At 39.7% G+C, this 20,042-nt stretch overlaps 1 protein-coding gene across 1 annotated transcript in view; it reads left to right on the top strand.

Moving 5' to 3' along the window:
- Positions 1–20,042, top strand: part of nbas (NBAS subunit of NRZ tethering complex) — a 337,358-nt gene that overhangs the window by 144,055 nt on the left and 173,261 nt on the right. The window contains exons 31-34 of the mRNA XM_037537972.1: positions 2,516–2,628; positions 8,742–8,855; positions 12,783–12,896; positions 19,371–19,528. Of these exons, the coding sequence (XP_037393869.1) occupies positions 2,516–2,628; positions 8,742–8,855; positions 12,783–12,896; positions 19,371–19,528 (499 nt within the window). The remainder of the gene's footprint in view (positions 1–2,515; positions 2,629–8,741; positions 8,856–12,782; positions 12,897–19,370; positions 19,529–20,042) is intronic.

The following is a 20,042-nucleotide window of genomic DNA, read 5'->3' on the forward strand; positions in this document are numbered from 1 at the left end:
CCCACATTGAGTAAAGCACTGAAGGCAGCACTAGTTTAAAATCTGACATTTGCTGTAATGTGGTTTATTGTGTATATTTTAGTGTTTCATTAAATTCTTCAGTAAATACTTCAACTTGAAGCTTCACTCTTAACACGGGAGGAGGCTTTAGTACAGTACGCTTCACTTTACTTAGAGTGGACAAATACAACTTAATTAACTTAAAAATAATTTGTTATGAACAGTACATATAATGCATTATGTTAAGAATTTGTGATGCATGATAAGCATGGTTATGACATGTAATGCATATTTATATTTATAGTCATGTTTATGACGCCTTATAAATGCATTATCACGTGTTCTGAATGTTTATAGTTGCTTGCAAACGTGACATTCATAGAAAGTGTTACCAAAAATGCAAACTTGACCACTTGACATGTTTCTCAAATATGGTTAATAAATAATACATTACATCTATTAGAAAATATAGCAGGTCTCAATTGACCTCACAAGTGGAAACCTGTGGTAAGGTTATGGGTGACTACTTATCAGTTAAACTATTTTATTTTTAAAGCGCCACTGCACATATTTCCGAGGACAAATGGTAAAATAACTTTTCAGATGAGATGAGTCGAATAAAGAAGGCCCACTTCTGCTTACGAGGGCTGGTAATGGTTTGCGTATTTGTGTGGTGCTTACTTTACTGGAATCCTTGAGCCTCTTATTACCGTTGTGTAGTAAAACAGGCTTTGCTGTAAATACTGAGAAGGTTTAGTGAGCTCTTTAATCTGTTTGGAGGCTATTTTCAACTGGCTTTGTTTCTCCACAGTGCCTGTGTCTGTAATGGACTGTGGTAAATCTTGGACGAAAAGCATGAGTGAAAAGATGTCCTCCTGGCGATTACGTAAAATCTGACAGCTCTGTTGGAAACTGTTCCAAAGAGGCTCATGTGTTGCTTTTGTGGCTTTGTTTTTCTCGCCTCTCTGGTCTCCTTGGATGTCTCAAGTGAAATGTTGTGTCTGCCTGTCTATCAGGCTGCCTTAGTGCCACAAGGTGTTTATCTCAAGAGAATAAGAGAGAAGAGCCTGTCTCTTCCTTCACTTAAGACTTCAGAGCAGCATAGGAGAGGCTGTAGAGGTCTGCTTGCCATCTTGTTTTAAGGTAGCCACATTTGTGGAATCATGACTATGAAGTGGATGTTTGAACTGTTGAAGAGTTGGGAGGGTAGATATCCAGGACCAGGCTTGGTGACCTCTGCTGCAGATCATCTTTTAACACCCATGACTTTTATGTGATGATCTCTTAAGCATGCATTAGATTCACAACTTGTAAATATCATGTTCCCCTTTTGAGTGTCCTCCTTTTAGCATAGCATGTCAGAAGTAGTTGGTCTTCATTTCATAGGTTTAGTGCTGTGTACAGATGACCGTTGAGATGTTGTTCACTTGACCTCCACTCTATTTATTTAGTGCTGTGACCTCTCTGTACATGAGGCAGCATAGATTTACTTCAGTTGACCTCTGTTGTATAGATGTAGATGTGACCTACTTGTATATGAGGCACTTTTCCTATGCATAGATTTACATCTGTGCCCTCCTTGTATGTGTATATTTTCTCCCTGTGGCCTCCATTTGATAGATGTGACCTCTGTATATGAGGCAGTGCAGATTTAGTCAAAATGACCTCTATTTCATAGTTTTAGAAATGTGACCTCCTTTATACATGAACCAATGAAGATTTGGTTCCACTGACATCTGATCAGTAGATTTATCGCTGTTACCTCCATTGCACATGAGGCAGTGCAGGTTTGGTTCCATTTACCTCTGTTGTGTATGTTTTGGATCTGTGGCCTTGTATGTGAGCCAGTGTTGACTTAGTACAATTGACTTAACATTGCATCCTTTGTCTTTAGATTTAGATCTGTGGCTTAGTACTTGAGGTAATGCAGGCTTAGTCCCAGTTCTGTTTCATAAGAAACAGTGCAGAATTTTTGTTGTTCTCTATTGCATTGATTTAGAACCTTGTACTTGAGAAAATGCAGATGTTTTTTTTATCTCTATTGCTTATATATGGCCTATATGACAATGCAAATTTGGTTTCATAGACTACTTTTGTATAAATTTAGTTCTATAACCTCATCGAACATGAGCCAGTGCAAGTGTGGTTCAATTGACCTCCATTGCATAGATTTAGATCTGTGACATCATTGTACATAAGCAAATGTAGATTTTGTTTAGTTTACCTGCATTACATAGATTTAGATATGTGACCACCTTGTAGAAGAGTCATTGTTGCTTTAGTTCATGTGACCTCTACTGCATAAATTTACACCTGTGACTTCCTTATAGGCATTGCATATTTAGGTACACTGACCCCCATTCCACAGATTTAGAGCTGTTTACTCCATTATATATGAAGCATAGGTACTCCATAGGTACCTCCTTGTACACTGTTCTATAGATTATTATATAAGCACTTCTGTACACAAGCCAATGTGGATTTTGTTCCATTGTCTGTACATGTGTGTTCTCAGGTCATGTCTACAGTTGATCACTGACTGTCCCCCTCTAATCCAAGAAGAACTGGACCTCATCAACACCCTCTCTCGACTGGAACACTTTGGTGTAAAAGTTCTGCCTTTGCAAGGTACTTTTCAGATAACCTGCAACGTTTTCTGTCATTCATGTGCACTGCTTTTCTCAGGCAAGACAGAAGTAATTTCATTCAGACTGTTTAAAGGAGGGATCACTAGCAAGAGTTCTAAAAAATTCTCTTCCCTGAAGCCACGGGAGCATGCGATGAAACTTTGATAAAGTTTGAAGTAAAGTAATGGAGCAAGAAGTAGAACATTTTGTTTAAATTGTACTCAAGGGAAAGTAAAATCATCATTATTTAAATTACTCAGAGGCTATCCAGGAACCCACTTCTAGTACTCCATAGTTCTTTCCTGTATGAGAAGGGACTTTTTAGCATGGTAGGTAATTGGTATGGCATGCGGTTGGTATATCATTGTACTTTGTATGTGTATTAATGTTAGTCTCTTTGAACAAAGAGTGTGTCATGTGCCTTCTCTCTGTGTGTTCTACTGCTTTGAAGATTAATAGCTGCAACTCTGTGACTGCAGAGTTGTTGATTTTCTGCTATTATTCTGGGGTGCAGGAGAACTGCAGTGACTCATTTCCATTTTGTGGAAAACAGAGAAAATCTGAGAAAATTATGGTGGTTCCTGTTGAAATGCTTAAAAGGTTTGGCATTTAGAAAGGCTCATCTTCTTTGATTACTGATATGTATTAATCTATCATCAGGAAATCTCAATATTCTCTCTCTCTCTCTCTCTCTCTCTCTCTCTCTCTCTCTCTCTCTCTCTCTCTCTCTCTCTCTCTCTCTCTCTCTCTCTCTCTCTCTCTCTCTCTCTCTCTCTCTCTCTCTCTCTCGCTGTGTGCTTGGTGCTGCCCGCTCTCTGTTGTATATCAGCTCATCTGTCAAAACTCTTCCCTGCAATTATCTCTCTCCCTCACACACACAATTCTTGCCCCATTGCTGTTGTCTGACGTAAACCTCGTATCTCCGTTTTTGATCTCTCGTATCCTCAGTTTTTCAGTTTCTAGCATAATGCCTGTTACCCTTTACATTGTGTGAACATTTCATGATGAATGGACTAAAAAAAATTACCCAAAAAAGTCTGGTTCCATTGACTTTACATACAAGTAAAGTAAAGGTTTTCTATATAAATATAGGTTGCCTATATAAATAAATAAATAAACACACACGCACACACACATTTATTTTATTATATCTTTTCATGGGACAACACTATAGAAATGAAACTTGGATATAACTTAAAGTAGTCAGTGTGCAGCTTGTGTAGTAGTACAGATTTACTGTCCTCTGAAAATAACTCAACACACAATCATTAATGTCTAAATAGTTGGCAACACAAGTGAGTACACCTCACAGTGAACATGTCCAAATTGTGCCCAATTGTACTGTTGTCTCTCCCTGGTGTCATGTGAGTTACAAGGTTCCAGGTGTGAATGGGGATCAGGGCTGTTAAATTTGGTATTTTGGTACAATTCGCTCATACTGGCCAATGGATATTCAAGATGGCACCTCATGGCAAATAACTCTGAGGATGTGAGAAATAGAATTATTGCTCTTCACAAAGATGGCCTAGGCTATAAGAAGATTGCTCACACCCTGAAACTGAGCTATAGCACAGTGGCCAAGATCATACAACAGTTTTCCAGGACAGGTTCCACTAGGCCTCGCCAGGATCGACCAAAGAAGTTGAGTCCACGTGTTCAGCGTCATATCCAGAGGTTAGCTTCAAAAAATAGAGGCATGAGTGCTGCCAGCATTGCTGCAGAGGTTGAAGAAGTGGGAGGTCAGGCTGTCAGTAATCAGACCATACGACACACAATGCATCAACTCGGTCTGCATGACCGTCGTCCCAGAAGGAAGCCTCTTTTGAAGCTGACTCACAGTTTGCTGAAGACAAGCAGTCCAAGAATATGGAATACTGGAACCATGTCTTGTGGTCTGATGAGGACAAGATAAACTTGTTTGGCTCAGATGGTGTCCAGCATGTGATGTGTGGTGGCGCCCTGGTGAGGAATACCAAGACAGCTGTCTCTTGCCTACAGTTACAGGTGGTAACATCATGGTCTGGAGCTGCATGAGTGCTGCCGGCTCTGGGGAGCTGTGGTTCATTGAGGGAAACGTGAATTCCAACATGTACTGTGACATTCTGAAGCAGAGCATGATCCCCTCCCTTTGGAAACTGTGCCGCATGGCAATTTTCCAACTCGATAACGACCCCAAACACATCTCCAAGATGACAACTGCCTTGCTGGAGGTGAAGGTGATGGACTGGCCAAATATGTCTCCAGACCTAAACACCTGTGGGGCATCCTCAAGTGGAAGGAGGAGGAGCACAAGGTGTCTAACATCCACCAGCTCTGTGATGTCATCACGGAGTAGTGGAAGGATTCCAGTAGCAACCTGTGCAAATCTGGTGAATTCCATGCCCAAGAGGGCTAAAGCAGTGCTAGATAATAATGGTGGTCACACAAAATATTGACACTTTCAGCACAATTTGGACAGGTTCACTGTGAGGTGTACTCACTTGTGTTGTCAGCTGTTTAGACATTAATGACTGTGTGTTGAGTTCTTTTCAGAGGACAGTAAATCTGTACTGCTATGTACACTGACAACTTTAAGCTATGTCAAGTTTTATTTCTGTAATGTTGTCCCATGAAAATAGAAAATAAAATTTTTGTGAGATAATGTGTGTGTGTGTGTGTGTGTGTGTGTGTGTGTGTGTGTTTTTTCTTTTTTTTTTTTTTTTGTCCCCCCCCAGTGCTGGAGAGTTGCGTGCAGGAAGTTTTAGGTTATTGACAATAGTGATTCCAAACCTTCCGGTCTTTAGTAGACAACTCTCATCTCAAAGTGTCCACAATGGCGTGGTTGGAACTGGGTTAAGTGTATTTGGCAGGTGCAGATGATGGCTAGACAGGGCTGGTGAGTCTCAGGTGTGGCCCTTGCTGCGTCCCCTGCAGGAGCTAATCCTCTCTGGGCCAGGTCGGCAGAGCTCCCGGCGGCAGTCGTGATACAGCTGTTCAATATTTCAACAAAGAGCTCAGTCGAGCATCAGAGACGCCCTGCACGGCCGCCCAATTACCTCCCATCACTCCACCATCACTCAATGCTCTATCTGGAGGAGGTCTGGGCCTGACCCCAATCTGTTTCTGCATGTGTCTTATGTGTGGATAGCTAGATACTATTGTAGTGTGTTGTTGCAGGGCAGGGAAAAAAAAAAACAATATATTGTGAATTATCGGATTAAAATGTGTAGCATTTTTTGTTACCTGACCAAATTATAAAAAAAAAAAAAACTGGGTTAAAGTGTCAGTTGTAGATAGTCCAACACAGTCTGCCTTAGTACTAGAAACGCTTAGGGCCAGATTTATTTCAAAGAGCTGCTAATTAACAACAGTATGCTAACACTTTGGACATGTGGGGGTGGCTAGTTTTGTAGCTTGTCTACTAAGAACTACCATTGTAAAATAACACCGGTGCAGTTGACTTGTGCTTTTTGTATGTAAGCATTTTTCTTCCTGGTATGAGAAGTTTTATCATTCAGACATCTGGGAGTTGTTAATTCTCTTGAACCTTTATTTCACTAAAGTACAAAGTAAAAATTCCAGCATTTTCACTGAGCAACTTAATTGGATATTGTAAATATAAACAAGTTTAGGATTTAATGCTTGCAACACCCTCAATAAAGTTGGGACAGAGACATGTTTACCACTGTGTTACATCACCTTTCCTTTTAATTACACTTTTTAATTGTTTGGGAACTGAAGATAATTATTGAAGTTATGCAAGGATCATTTTTGGCTAGGCTTGCTTGGTATAAGTCTTCAGCTGCTCAACAGTCAGTGGTCGTCATTGTCTGATTCTCCTTTTCAAGATGTGCCACACATTTTCAATAGAAGACAGATATCGATTGCATGCAGGCCAGTCAAGCACATGCTCTCTATCTATGAAGCCATGCTGTTGTAGCACATGCAGAAGGCATTCTGATACTTCTTTTGCTAAAACAGCATGTCCTGTTAAAAAAAAAAAGACGTCTGAGGGCTCAAAGGTCAAGCACGTTCGACAGTAGTTTCCCATCTTGCCCTGCATCGACTGAGATTCATTGCAGAATTGTAGAAAAACCTTCTTTTTGAACTGTTTGACAGTTATCTCATGAGATTTGGTACAAAGTGGTGAGCCGTGACCCATCTTTGCTTTGCTATGGTGGGTGTTCCTTTTATATTCAGTCATGATACCCGCACCTGTTACCAGTTCACCTGCTTATTCTGGAATGTTTCATAAACTGTTCCCTCTTATTTTGCTCTGTCCCAACTTTTTTTTGAGTGTCGCAGGCAAAAAAAATCTAAATTTATTTAGAAATACAATTAAATTTATCAGTGAAAAAGTGGAATTCTTTTCTTTGTGCTCTTGTCAGTTAAGTAAATGTTGACCAAATGTCCCAGCTTCACTGGAAATGGGGGTTTGTAGTATATAATGTTCACCTCAACATCAAGGTGTTGTGAATTTAAACCCCACAGCCATCCATAACTAGGATCCCAAGAGTAGGAAATGCCTGGTGAGACTGTATGATGAAAAGAGTCAGTGAGCAGTAATGTACAACTAAATGATTCATTGTTTGTGTTTTGATGCTCTTGAAGACTTACAGAGTGTGTAGGTGAGTTCAGTAAAAGCAGTAAGCCACACTTTACAGTGATTTTATCATTGGTACGGGAAACATGAGTACCTAAAATAAATAAATAAATAAATAAATAAAAACCCTGACCAGTGATCAAATCAATGTAAAATATATCCTCAAATGGCTTATTGCTTTTGTAATATGGCAACAACATACAGTATGCTAAAATACACACGTCAAGTAATATATTTCATTTATTAATAATCACAATACATCATTTTTCCACCAAGAAATGTGTAGGCTGTTGCTGCTGAGCGATTTTCAATATTTTCATACCATAATATAGCAGTGTTTTAATGTAAAACCTTTGCTTTTATATGTACCTAATGGTTGCATGGTTTTATATGTACCCAGTGGTTTACGTAATGGTTGCCATTGCTACAAAAATATAATGTCCACTAGCATCTCAGTTGGAGTTGTTAGCACCAGGTTAGCAGTGCTGCAGATTTGTTTTCCCACACTTGGTTTAATTCTACTGAACAAAAAAAAAACAAAAAAAGGCTGAACGCTATATTTTACAACATTTTATTGTTCGATCACAATGTTCAGTGCAGACAACAGTGTTTGAGAACTGTTGTATGTAGGCCAATTTAGAACATTTTACTTTCTGAAAAGCAGGTTTACATTAATAAAACCTTGGAAATGCATTAACCGCTTGGCATTATAGCTGCAGGTTTTCATGCCTAACCAGGGTTCGGCTGGAGATAAGAGAGCTGCCCCTTCAGATGAGCAGGTTCTAAAGCAAGCACTACACACTATACTCAAGTTAAAATACTACAGTGAAACTAGCTGGTGTGGTGCTAGATGCTGAGGAGGACACCCTGGCTTATGCACTTTTATCAAAATTTAGTCAAATTGTATGTGCAAACGATGCGTACAAGTGAGTTAATATTTGTTAATGAGTGTTAGGAAATACAGTAACATTAATGTAGTTTAGATTACCTTAAAGCAAACATAGCTATGCCTGTGAATAGGTTTGGCATTGAGCTGCAAATGTGTCTCTCATGTAGTTCAATGCAATTTTTTTTCAGCTTTGAGAATGAATTAAAATTAGATTCCAGATCAAGATAGAAAGCGTATGAATTGAATGTTTCTGTGTAAATTCTTTTTCACTGTCTCTGAGCCTAATAATTCTGACTAATTTGCTGCCACTGCTGTTCTTGCTGTAAGTTTGTGAAGAATTTTGTCTTGTCAGTTGATTTACTTGATGGAGGAAGCAGCACTGGGGGATGATTGTGAAATTACTGAGAGGCAAGCAATGAATTAAAACTCATCAGTGTAAAGGTTGTGTTATCAGCAAGGCCCATGAAGGTTTTCTTCATGTAATATTTTATAGTAAGAGAACATATTGCAATCCAGTAAAACGTTTTGGAAAAACTTTTGGAATTATGTGTTAATATGTTAAAAAAAGTTTATTTCCATACTTTACCTTGTGTTATTAGAGCTAAACCCTTTCTTCTCCTTTCCTGTTTCTTTGTCTTTCCAGTGCGTTTGCGTGATGACCGCCTCTCGCTGATAAAGGAGTGCATCTCGCAGTGTCTCACCGCCTACAAACAGTCCACTCTGCTGCTTGAGTTGGCCAGACTACTGCGGGTGGCAGGTAACATCGGAACTACTCATGCAGTTATTTATATCAGCAGTTCATTTTATCCACTGATAGCATCGACATGTGAAAATACCTTAATCCACGCCATCGGCGACCTTCAGCAGCGGTCTTGAAAGCCGTCACACGCCCTTTTCAAAGTTAATTCCACTCTGGTAGCGTAGCTGTCACAAGCAATACTACGCAAACTTCGAAGAGCCGCAAAACATCCTCGGGCAAACTCAACACTCCAGGCAGGTACACAAGACCCGATGTGAACTGTTGCTGATGCAGCTCGCGCGATCCTTCTGACGGTGTACGTTTCAGCACCCATGAGAGAACAGCTCCTCTCTCGTTTGCTTAAACAGTGCTAATCTGTCAGCTCCACGCTGAATGCATAATTTACAGCGCCTTTGTCTACGACATGGTGATCCTGTCTAAAGGTGAATAAAGGAACGAGTCAAAATGCCAGAGACAAACCAAAAAGCACATTCTTTTGAAATTAGCTCCCCCTTTGAAGGCTGGTAGTGAATCGGAGCCATCCCAACCAGGCCAGTGCTTCATGAATCAAAAATCGAGCAGTTTGTGAACTGGCATATGCACGGCTGAATCAATAACTCAGAAATGTAAGCACTATGTAGTTTAAGCTAGAGCTGGTGCTTTCTGAGAGGTATGTAGGAGAGTGCAAGATAAAAAAGCATACTTTGACAGATGAGGGTTCATAGGAAGTGCATGCCATCTTGTTTACCAGACAGAATATTGTTCTCCTGGTAGTTTTCAAAAGTCCTCCGTAGTCCTTATGTTTAAATGTGCATTATGCTGGTACAGTACATGTAGTTGATGACGGAGCAGATAGACTCTGGGGAGAGCGATCAGAGTTAATGCAGAAGTTTGTAAGCAACACTGCATTTTCATTTTTAATAACACTGATCTGTTTCATGCTGCTAACACTTTTATACACACACATAAATGGAGGTGCAGTTTATGGCTGTTTTCAGAGATGAGAACTGAAGTCAGTGAGTTGCTTTTCAAAATTGGCCAAACCATGAGGCTCAAAAGTATCCTTATCACCCAACTTTTCACCCTTAATTTGAGTTCTTTTTGGTCAACGGTGATTTGTGCCTTGCAACTCTCCCTTAACCAAGGCAAGTCGGGCCTGTATGTCTTTAGATGTCACCCTGAGTTCTTTTGTGACCTCCTGATGCACTATTGGTGCAATCTGGGTAGGCTGGCCACTCCTGGGCAGATTCACTACTGTTCCAAGTTTCCTCCATTAGTGGATGACAGCTCTCACTGTGGCTAGTGAACTTGAACCCAATATTCAATTGAATTTAGTTAACTGGTTGACTTTGTAGCTCAAGGAGCAATTACTTTTTCACAAAGGGCCAGGTAGGGCGGAACAACATTTTTCCTTCAATAAATGAAATTATCATTTAAAAACCCCGGAGAAGCGGAAGATAATGGATGGATGGATGGATGGATCATTTAAAAACACTGTTTTGTGTGTTTACTTGACTATCTTTGTCTAATATTGTAAGTATTTTGATGATCTGAAAAATTCAGTTGTATAATAGACAACATTGACAAATACTTTTTCACAGCATTGTATCTGAATAATAAGTAAGACCAAAACCTAATCACAAAATTATCGTAAAAAAACTATATATATGTAGCAGTTTCATGTAATAGTTTTCTGTGGGCTTCACAGTTACAAGAAATATTGATGCAATAAGATGATTAAAACCACCACCTTTATTGGAGGACTTTTTTTCCAAATTCCATGCCATCTTTTAAAAACTTCCTATATCTTCAATTATAGAACTACTAAGTGTACCTATATGGTAACTGGACCAGATAAAGTGGACAGTGAGTGTAGATACAAGGTAGGTGTGCCTAATGAAGTGGTCAGAGACTGATGTTTTGAAATATACTGATAAAATAAAATGATGTTTTTATGGAGGAGATCTGAATGTGTCTAAAACACTAGTGCAACATCCCTAACAAATCGAGCAGTGTAGCCTGCTGCTCAGAAGTTTGAAACTACTTGTCTTACTTATATTTTTATCTAAACAAAAATACAGATATCTCCAGATTTCATCATCGGTCACTGCGATTTATTTGATTCATCACACCAGCAGCTCGTTTCTGGAATTATTACCTCACTCTCCACTATATGGCCAAATGTATGAGGACACCTGACTGGCCAAAACCATGGGTATTGATATGGAGTTACACTCCTCTTTGCAGCTATAACAGGCTTCACCCTTCTGGGAAGACTTTCCACATGATTTTAGAGCATCTCTGTGGGAATTTGTGTCCATTCAGTCACAGAGGTGTTCAGTGGGGTTGAGGTTGGCGATCCATGCAGGCTGCTGGAGTTCCTCCACACTAAACTTGTAAAGCATGTCTTTTTGGTCCTCACTTTGATGACAGTAGCACAGTCATGCTAGAACAGCAAAGGACTAAGGACTTTCACCAGACTATTGCAGTAGCATTTCACCAAACTGTTGCAGTAGTAAATGGCTGAGCCCAAACACTGCAAGATTACATTATCCCTCCTCCACCAAACTTTTGCATTTAAGTAGGTGGTGTTTCTCTTGCATCCACCAAAGCTTGGGTTTGTACATCAGACAGTCATGCCTAATTTTCGCAGGAATGGCACTTACAGTTGACCGGGGCAGATCTAGACAGGCAGAAATCACACAAAATGACTTGCGGTGAAGGTGCCATTGCTGTGCTCTTCAGTACGACCCAGTGCTGCGAGTGTTTGTCTATGAATTTAGCATCTGTTAGGCTGTTAGGTTATCTGTTGGGTGAGGCTGAAAAACCTGACCTCAATAAAAAGGAAGGGTGTCTACATACTTTTGGCCATATAGTGTATACACACTAAAGTTATTGGTTTTGTGCCACTGTAAAGTTATTTTGACTGTATTTTTTTGTCCTTTGTTTGAATAATGTATACGCCTGCTCATTTCCTTTTTTTTTTTTATGCAATTGCTGACTCTAAGCTTCTCCTCCATAAAAATCTCTTGCACATGCCGACTCCCTCACCTCATTCGTTTACTCAGCTTTCTCCGATGGCATAGAATCATAAACAGCTCTCTCCATCATTCTGGATATATATAACATTTCTTCTTTTAACAAAGCTTTCTTAAAGTTGCTTTAAACTTGAACAGTTGCATCGCACTAACATTTTATTGGAATCATTGTTTACCTTTGTCTGCAACACAATTTCTTATATAGAGATGACAACTGTGAATCCGATGTTAGGAGCTATGATTCCAAACTTTTTTTGAACTCTACCAAAAAAGATAAAATCATGCTGCAGTGTGGCTATCAGACTCCTGTGTTAATATCTCTTCCCATCGTTCATTTGCGCTTTGATCAGCTATATACACATTTGTATGAAAAACGCCCCATCAGTGTTTTGATCATGCACTTGCTTGATTAATTCATTTACTTACTTTGGACAGAGATCAAAGCAGCTCAAAAAGTGCTGCTGTTGATGTGAGAGTGAAAAAAAAATAAAATCTGCTAAGCATCTCAGCAGTCATCCAAGAAGTTATCAAGGGAAAAAGTAAATGTCTCGGAGGACTTTGTTTTATTGCCAAACAAATTAATATTTTGGAGCTGCACGTCTCGTCAGGCGGTTTCTGAGGCGCTCTTTTGGAATATTTAGATATGGGCAGATGCATGTGCCTTATTTCACTTTATTTCTTTTTTGTCCGGGGGAGAAAACAGCTTATCAGCTGCCTCTGATATTATATGTTTATTAGTTTGCAGCATATTGACTTACCGGTCCATTATACTGGGGAAAAGCTTTTGAAGAGAATCGATTTTTCAGCCCAGCCCGGTGCTAGTGGTTAACAGGCGCTGTGATTGCCATCTGACGGGCTTGCTGATGCTGTTCCTTTGTGTCCTTGCCTTTTGTGTGTGTGTGTGTAGGTGATGATGAGGCCCGGCGGAAGGGCCAAGTCCTAACCTTGTTGGCTGAGCAGGCTCTGCACTGTCACGACTACAAAGCCTCCTACATCCACTGCCAGGACCTGATGGCTGCAGGTAAGACTCAGATATCAATAAAGTCAATGACTTTTCTTTTCCAGCATCTCTACAGGCCAGCATTGTTTAATTTAACCTGCTTTCTGTATGTTTGCTTCTATAGTTTTGCTCTGGAGCTATTAGGCTAATGTAGCTGACAAATAATGAAGGCTTATAGCCAACAATTAAATACTGCACTGGAGGTTGGCATTGGGACGATATTCTATCGTTATCGTGATAAATTACACCACAACATGCTTTTCTAAGCACCTTGCTGACATTGTCAATAATTGTTTTATGCCAGAGAGAGCCTAATTGGGCCTATATAATTGGATTCAGTGTGGTGCAGTGCATAAAACAATAAATTTTTAATGCAACATTACAGTCTGTTCAAACATATTAGACTTAGAAAAAAAAAGCTAAATATTGTGTATTGTAAACATGTCTTCAAGTATCGTGATACCATATTTATGCCATATAGTCCACCTTAAGAATGAGTCAAAACACAAAACATTATGACCACTCTCAGTTCAAATGAATTATGTCAGTTATCTCACAATGACTCCACAGTAAGCAAACAGTTGACTCTTGAAGTCGACATATGTTGGTTGTGGGAGAGTGGGAGATATGGGCCGTCCAAAGACCTGACTGACCAGGAGTTGATGACTTTGGCCCTGCAAGGGCCAAAAATCGGCGTCTCAGTGGAGTGATGCAGTGTTTGTGAAAAACCCGCGATGCTAACAGCACAGTTAGAACAATCAGCTTGCATGGCCGGAACTAACTGTTGTATAATTGCTCATAACATACTACAGCAAGTGTGTTCACTGTTAACTAATATACTGATAGCAGATTGGCAGATACATTTGGTGTATTGGTGTATCGGTGTTTTGTCTGGTTAACTGTAGGAGCATTTTCTTTCCTATTTTCTAGGGTTTGGTAGAGACCGACTTTTATGAAGTATTTTTATCTATGTCTGATTTGTAAGGGCAGAGAAGGAAAACAGCAAAAGAGACAGGGAATGGGGCACTGAAACTAAAGGACAGAGAGTGGCAAATGAAATAGTCAGTATAAATATCAACTGATTCAGTATAGGTTTCAACACAGATTTTAGTTGAAAATAAATGTATAAATAAATAGTTTAGTAATTAATTGTACAGAATAGCAAGGTTGTGGAACAATAATAGCAGTTTATGGAAGACTAGAGGGATACGAAAGGAATAAATGAAAGGAAAAAAGTACAATACTTTAGGATGAGAAAGAAGAGCAATAATGTGGTTAAAAATTCTAAAGGAGAAATTGACTGTTGGTATAATTCATATATATTAGTTTAGTTGCTGTGTGGTTTAGGTCTCTTTCCTACACAATGGAAGTTTTATCCTAGTAATGGCCCCAGTAGCACCTTTATGAAAGCTCTATCACGAAAGAAGAGAAAGCAAAACAAAAAACCTCATATAAAATAGATATTTTGAAGAATAATTTCTTTTTGATATGTGGTTATTAGAGCTCCTAAATTATGCTGCTTGTAAAACTATTTGCTTGAGGCAGTTGAAGGCATAGTGCACGGGTGTGCGCATCATCAGGATATCTCCATTTCATTTTAAGCCAGGAAAAACCCTGTTCTGTGGCGTTCCTGGTCTGCACATTAGTGACAGGATGTTGGGCGCCCAAAGGTCATCGGGGCCCAAGGGCAATGAAGGCTATCTGGCCCGTACTGACAAAAGGCCTTCTGTGGCACAAGTCACAGAAATTTTTAATTCTGGTTACAGGAAATGTGTCACAGCACACAGTGCATCACCCCCTGTGCATGTAAGTGTCAGTACCTAGACCTTGGCGCAATATAAGAAGGTCAGCTGTTTTTTTTTGTTTTTTTTTCCCACATCATATGGATAGCTGGCTAGAGGTGCACTGTTTACCTGGGCAAATCACAGCTCCAGGATGCACTGCGGTAAGAAGAAAGCTGATGGAGGGAGTGTCTTTCTCTGGGTAATGTTCACTGGGCTCTGGAATTCGTGTCAGCATCGCTTTTGCCACCTGTTTAAACACTGTAGCGAACCAGGTACACCCGTTCATGACAATAGTACTCCCAGATGTCAGTGGGCCCCTTAGCAGGACAGCGCGCCCTGCTGCGCTACACCCATTCTTCGGAAATGGTTTAAGAAACATGATGAAGAGTTCTCTGGACTGTAGACCTTCAGGCAGTTAGTAAAATAACATTAGTCATTTCACTTCTTTTGACACATTTCTTCCTCGTTTGATGCATTTCTTGTTGGTATATCTAAGTAATTTTGCTCATTAGGGTGTTTTTTTCCAGTGTTTTCCCTCTGGTGTGTTATATCAGTCAGGACCAAAGGAAAAAGTTCCCTCTGATTAAATGGAAAGGTCATTAGCCACAGCTCTTCTAAGAAAGAAGTTCTTTATGTGGCCCTGTGGACAAAAGTTTTAGACATTACCAACAAATCAAAATGTAGTGCAAAGGCCAAAGCCATAAAGCTCTTGGAGGAAGTTTAAACCTTCTACAGTGATCTACGGAACCTCCATACAGTTTTGAAATTGTGTTGAATAATGATTCTGCAGCTAATGATTTGAATTTCTACGCAGCACAAAATATGTAATAAATCTGCATGATACCAATATTAAATGTTGCATTAACCATCCAGCAAGGTTTGAATGGAGGGGGAAAAACTGTTTAAAAGAACAAACCTAGCTGAGGCCTGTGTGGGCACATTGCCCACCTGCCGTCCAACACTCCTACACCAGTGAAGCAGAAGTTAACAGTGTAAACAGGGAGAATTGAGTTAAATGGACTCTACATGTGCAGGTGGTGTAGACTATTCTGCTTTGTCCATGGCTCACTAAAAACACTGTCCAGATTTTATATGGTGATTATACTCACATAGAATGATGAACGGACGAACGAGCGAACAAATGAACAAACAACAAGCAGACAGACAGACAGATGACGTAGCTCCATAGCTCCGCTGTTCTAGCTAGGTGATGCTTTGTTTGTCAGACAACCCTCATCAGCATTGCAAATGGTAAGGGTAATGTTTACGTATCCAAGATTAAGACTGCCCATTACATTGAAAAGGGAGATTTTGCAGAATACATGAATTAATACATTTGGCAGAATACATTATTAATTTGGCACGCAAACGTATTTCATAAGTCATACTTTATGATTACATGTAATCATAAAGAAAACACTCATTTAGATCTGAAAATTCAAACAAAAAGGTCGTAAATAAGAAGCTGACTTCAGCTTTGTAGATTTGTTTTACACAGTCAGCAGATAAAAGACAGGAACAATAAACTTCTGGAAAATGGCTACTGCAAACCCGAGTTTTCTGTGGAAGTTTGCGTAGGGCAGTCTGCTTTTTCCAAATAAAGTCCTCCCTTTTTTGCTCTTATTTTTGGATCCTTTGGTAACATATGAAGGCTGACATTCTCTCATGTAACTTCACACCCAAAAACAACAACAAAAAAAGAAAAGTGAAATTAGCTACACCTGACTCCGATACACCTCATTCCACCTTATTATGCTAGTGATACAGAAGACCTCAGCCTGCCAGTGGATGGGATCGGTCCTCCTTTGAGTGTCCATTCTTTGTTCTCTTTTTACCAAAAACTGATAATGACCTTAAACTTAATCACTTAATAAAGATAACGCATTGCCACAACTTACTAAGACATGGAAATAGGATTTCTATGCATGTCCTTAGCTTGGTAAGCCATTGAATGAGATACTCAAGTCATAGCCACAACTTATCAGTGCCTGAGAGCCAGATAATTAAGTTATGAGAATCAAGCAGTGGCCAGTAAGGTATGAAAACTTAATTATCCTCTGCCCATGCTACAGTTTTTATTAAGAATGGCATCAGCAGCAGCGCTCTGTAATTTTTCAACCAAAAGTTCAGTGGCTGAAATTACAGTGCATCCTTTAGATTTAAGTTCCCTGGGGCTGTAAATGTACTATGCGAAGGAGTTGCTTAGTGCAAGTGATTTATATATTTGCCTATTTATTTATTTATTTGTCTTGAGTTGAACTATTGCAGCATATAAAACCTTTCCCTAATCTCCATTAGCGCTGTTTGTCTCTCGCTCAGTTTGTCTCAGAGTCTCTGGAATCAGATAAGAAGAGGAGATAGATCTGTGTGTGTCTTTGTGCCTGTGTCTGGGCATCAGATTTGAGAATCAGCTTGTGTGTGTGTGTGTGTGTGTGTGTGTGTGTGTGTGTGTGTGTGTGTGTGTGTGTGTGTGTGTGTGTGTGTGTGTAACAGTGAGTAGATTAGCGCAGGGCTGTGAACAGAGAAGGTGCTAATCTCTGATTGCTATCGGCAGCAGTCTCCGAGCTCCAATAACAGCACAGTGGAAAATAGGTTAGCCTTTCTACTGCTCCATTTCCTAATTACTCATTCACTCTCTTTCTCTCTCTCTCTCTCTCTTTCTCTCTCTCTCTCTCTCTCACTCACACACACCTTCAAACACACACACACACACACACACACACACACACACACAGAGCGCTAAAGATTAGAAAGATGGATGAGGAGAGCTAAAGATATCGTTAGACAAAAGGTAGGGCAAAAAGAGTGAGAGAGGTGAAGATCTAGAGCATAATCACTGCTGAATCTTTTCCTCTAGAAGGCGACAGTAAGAGCAGCCATACCGGACCCTGGCTGGGCTTTTATTATAGGGCACCTGGATTACATCACACACTCCCACCACTTCCAGAGCTCAGTAGTCTCTGGGCTGTAAGACTTTGAGTAGTTAGTAAAGTAAAAGATAGGTAAGTTTACTTATTTTGGCACATTCTTTCTTATTGGAATATCTAAGTAATTATTTTAAATATCATTTTCTTGATTCTGTCATCTTGACCTAAATTTCTGTACTGTAACTGCAAATCTCAACCATACAGCAGCTTTGGGATTTTGTGTTAATAATATAAATAAAATGGAATCAAATTGAAAATCAAAAGGAGAATCAAAACAAGAAAAGGTCAAGCCAAGACACTTAAAGTGAGGGTTCATTATTGAAGCATGGGTGGCAAGTCACAATGGCTTCTCAACTGGCTATTGTTTCAGTGAGAACAGTGATTAAGTGACTTCTGCATTTATGTCCAAGGGAAAGACATCAGTACATAGGGATGGAAACTGTGGTCAAAAGTGCACGTTCAGTGACCAGAATGCTTGTGCATTAGTGCAGTATGTAAGGAAAAACAGAGGAACAACTGTTCCCCAGATGGATGAAATGCAGGACATGGTCAGACTGTGTCAGCAAGAGCAGTCCATCAATGCTTACTCAGAAGGATTACTATAGTGGGTTTGTAATGCATGAAATTTGGCTTTTATGGTTTGGTTCCACTTCTGAGCCACTTTTTGCTCCATTCTGTGATGAAACATCTCTATCCTGAAGGGGGTGGTTTCTTCCAGGATGACAATGGCTTCATTCACAGCTCCTGAGGGGTCAGTGAGTGGCTTTATGAAGTATGCAAATCATATGCTATGGCCTTCAGTCGCCAGATCTTGGCCCAGTTAAAAACTTTTGGATTGACTTTGGACTGATGTGTTCGATCCTCTACTGCCATCATCACGACACCAACTGAGGGGATATGTTTTGGAAGAATGGTGATGCATCCCTCCAGTACAGTTCCTAAGATTGGTAGACTCTATGCTAAAGCACACTGAAATAGTTCTAGCTGCTCCCACCACCTCTTTTAACTTCAAAAGAGGTCAACCGTGCTATTCCAGAGAAATGTTCGCTTGAATTTTGTGATGAAAATTAAGTAAGCAGTCTGTATAGCAAAACACAAGAAAAGTGGCTGGGAATGTGAAGACATCCTCAACCTATAATATATTTGTATTACTGTACTCTAGTGGTCTTGTGGTTTGTGCAAAGGCAATGCTGAAGCTATTGCATTAGAAAGCCACTATTACTGATATCTTCAGTTCTTCCCTTAAAGGCAAATACTGGATAAATGCCTTTAAACCCAGCAATAATGAGGATACAGACATTCATTATAATAATTTTTATAAGAATATAATGATTATAGATCATACTGAAAAAGATACAAATGGGAAAGGAAGATTATAGAATAAAGTAACAACATAAATACAGAAAAAAGGTTATAATGAAAAGCTAACGAAAAAAAACAAAGCTAAAGAGGCTGAGAAAGTGCCACTGTGTTTACTGTATCTAAACAGAGAGAGTTTGTAATTGGATGCACTTTATATCTTGCTGTAATTACTTTGTTTAAAAGTGTCTCTCTCTCAAGGTTGTTTCATGTGCATGATTGCACCACTGTATTATGTACGGTATTAAAAACAGTGAAACATTATCCTTGTGCTTATTGTTAAAGGAAGGAGGAAAAAAAAAAGTCATTAAACAAACTTAAGTTTGTTTTTCTGTTGGGTCTATGATGCTTAGTGCCAGTGGTAGTAGTCTGTAGTTGTAGACTGCACTGATACAATAAAACATGTTGAATCTCTTTTCCTCCAGGCTACAGCGAAGGTTGGGATGTGTGTTCTCAGCTGGGTCAGTGCGAGACTTACGCCCGACTGTCGTCTCGTCAGGAGTTGATGGCGTTCGCTCTGACACACTGCCCTCCCGCCAACATCCAGAACCTGCTAGCAGCCTCCAGCTCTCTGCAGACACAGGTGCGCTTCACTTACAGCCAAACTCTGGGTACAAGTGGGCTTTTTACATCAGTGTAGGAGCAATTAGCTTGTCCATGCTGACCGTTAGATTCATTAGAATTAGCATTAGAACAGAAACTATAAAACTGATTTCATTGTCAAACTACGTGAACTCCACTAACAGGAGCAAGCCACGATATGTCTTTGCCAAGCTCTATGGGAAGCTTTGTTCCAAGCACAGGGGCCCTTGTCCTTCAAAGTTGCAGATGATCTAATTGCAAGAAGAGCATTTGCAAATCGCATAGAAAGTATTTGGGTTTGTGATTTTCGTATTTGCCGTTTTGGTAGTGTGCACATCTGATGAAATATTAATGATTTAACGGCTTGAGAAGTGTGGAAAATTATGGAAAATCTTCAAAAATAAAAAAAACAAAATAAATAAGCAAATAATGTAAAGGACAAGTTTGTGGGTGCCAGAATTTATCTATTGCGCTCTAATTTTTCAACTTCATTCTAGTTCTCATCATTTGCAGCT

Source organism: Pygocentrus nattereri, chromosome 4 (assembly GCF_015220715.1).
Source record: "Pygocentrus nattereri isolate fPygNat1 chromosome 4, fPygNat1.pri, whole genome shotgun sequence".
Taxonomy (NCBI): Eukaryota; Metazoa; Chordata; class Actinopteri; order Characiformes; family Serrasalmidae; genus Pygocentrus; species Pygocentrus nattereri.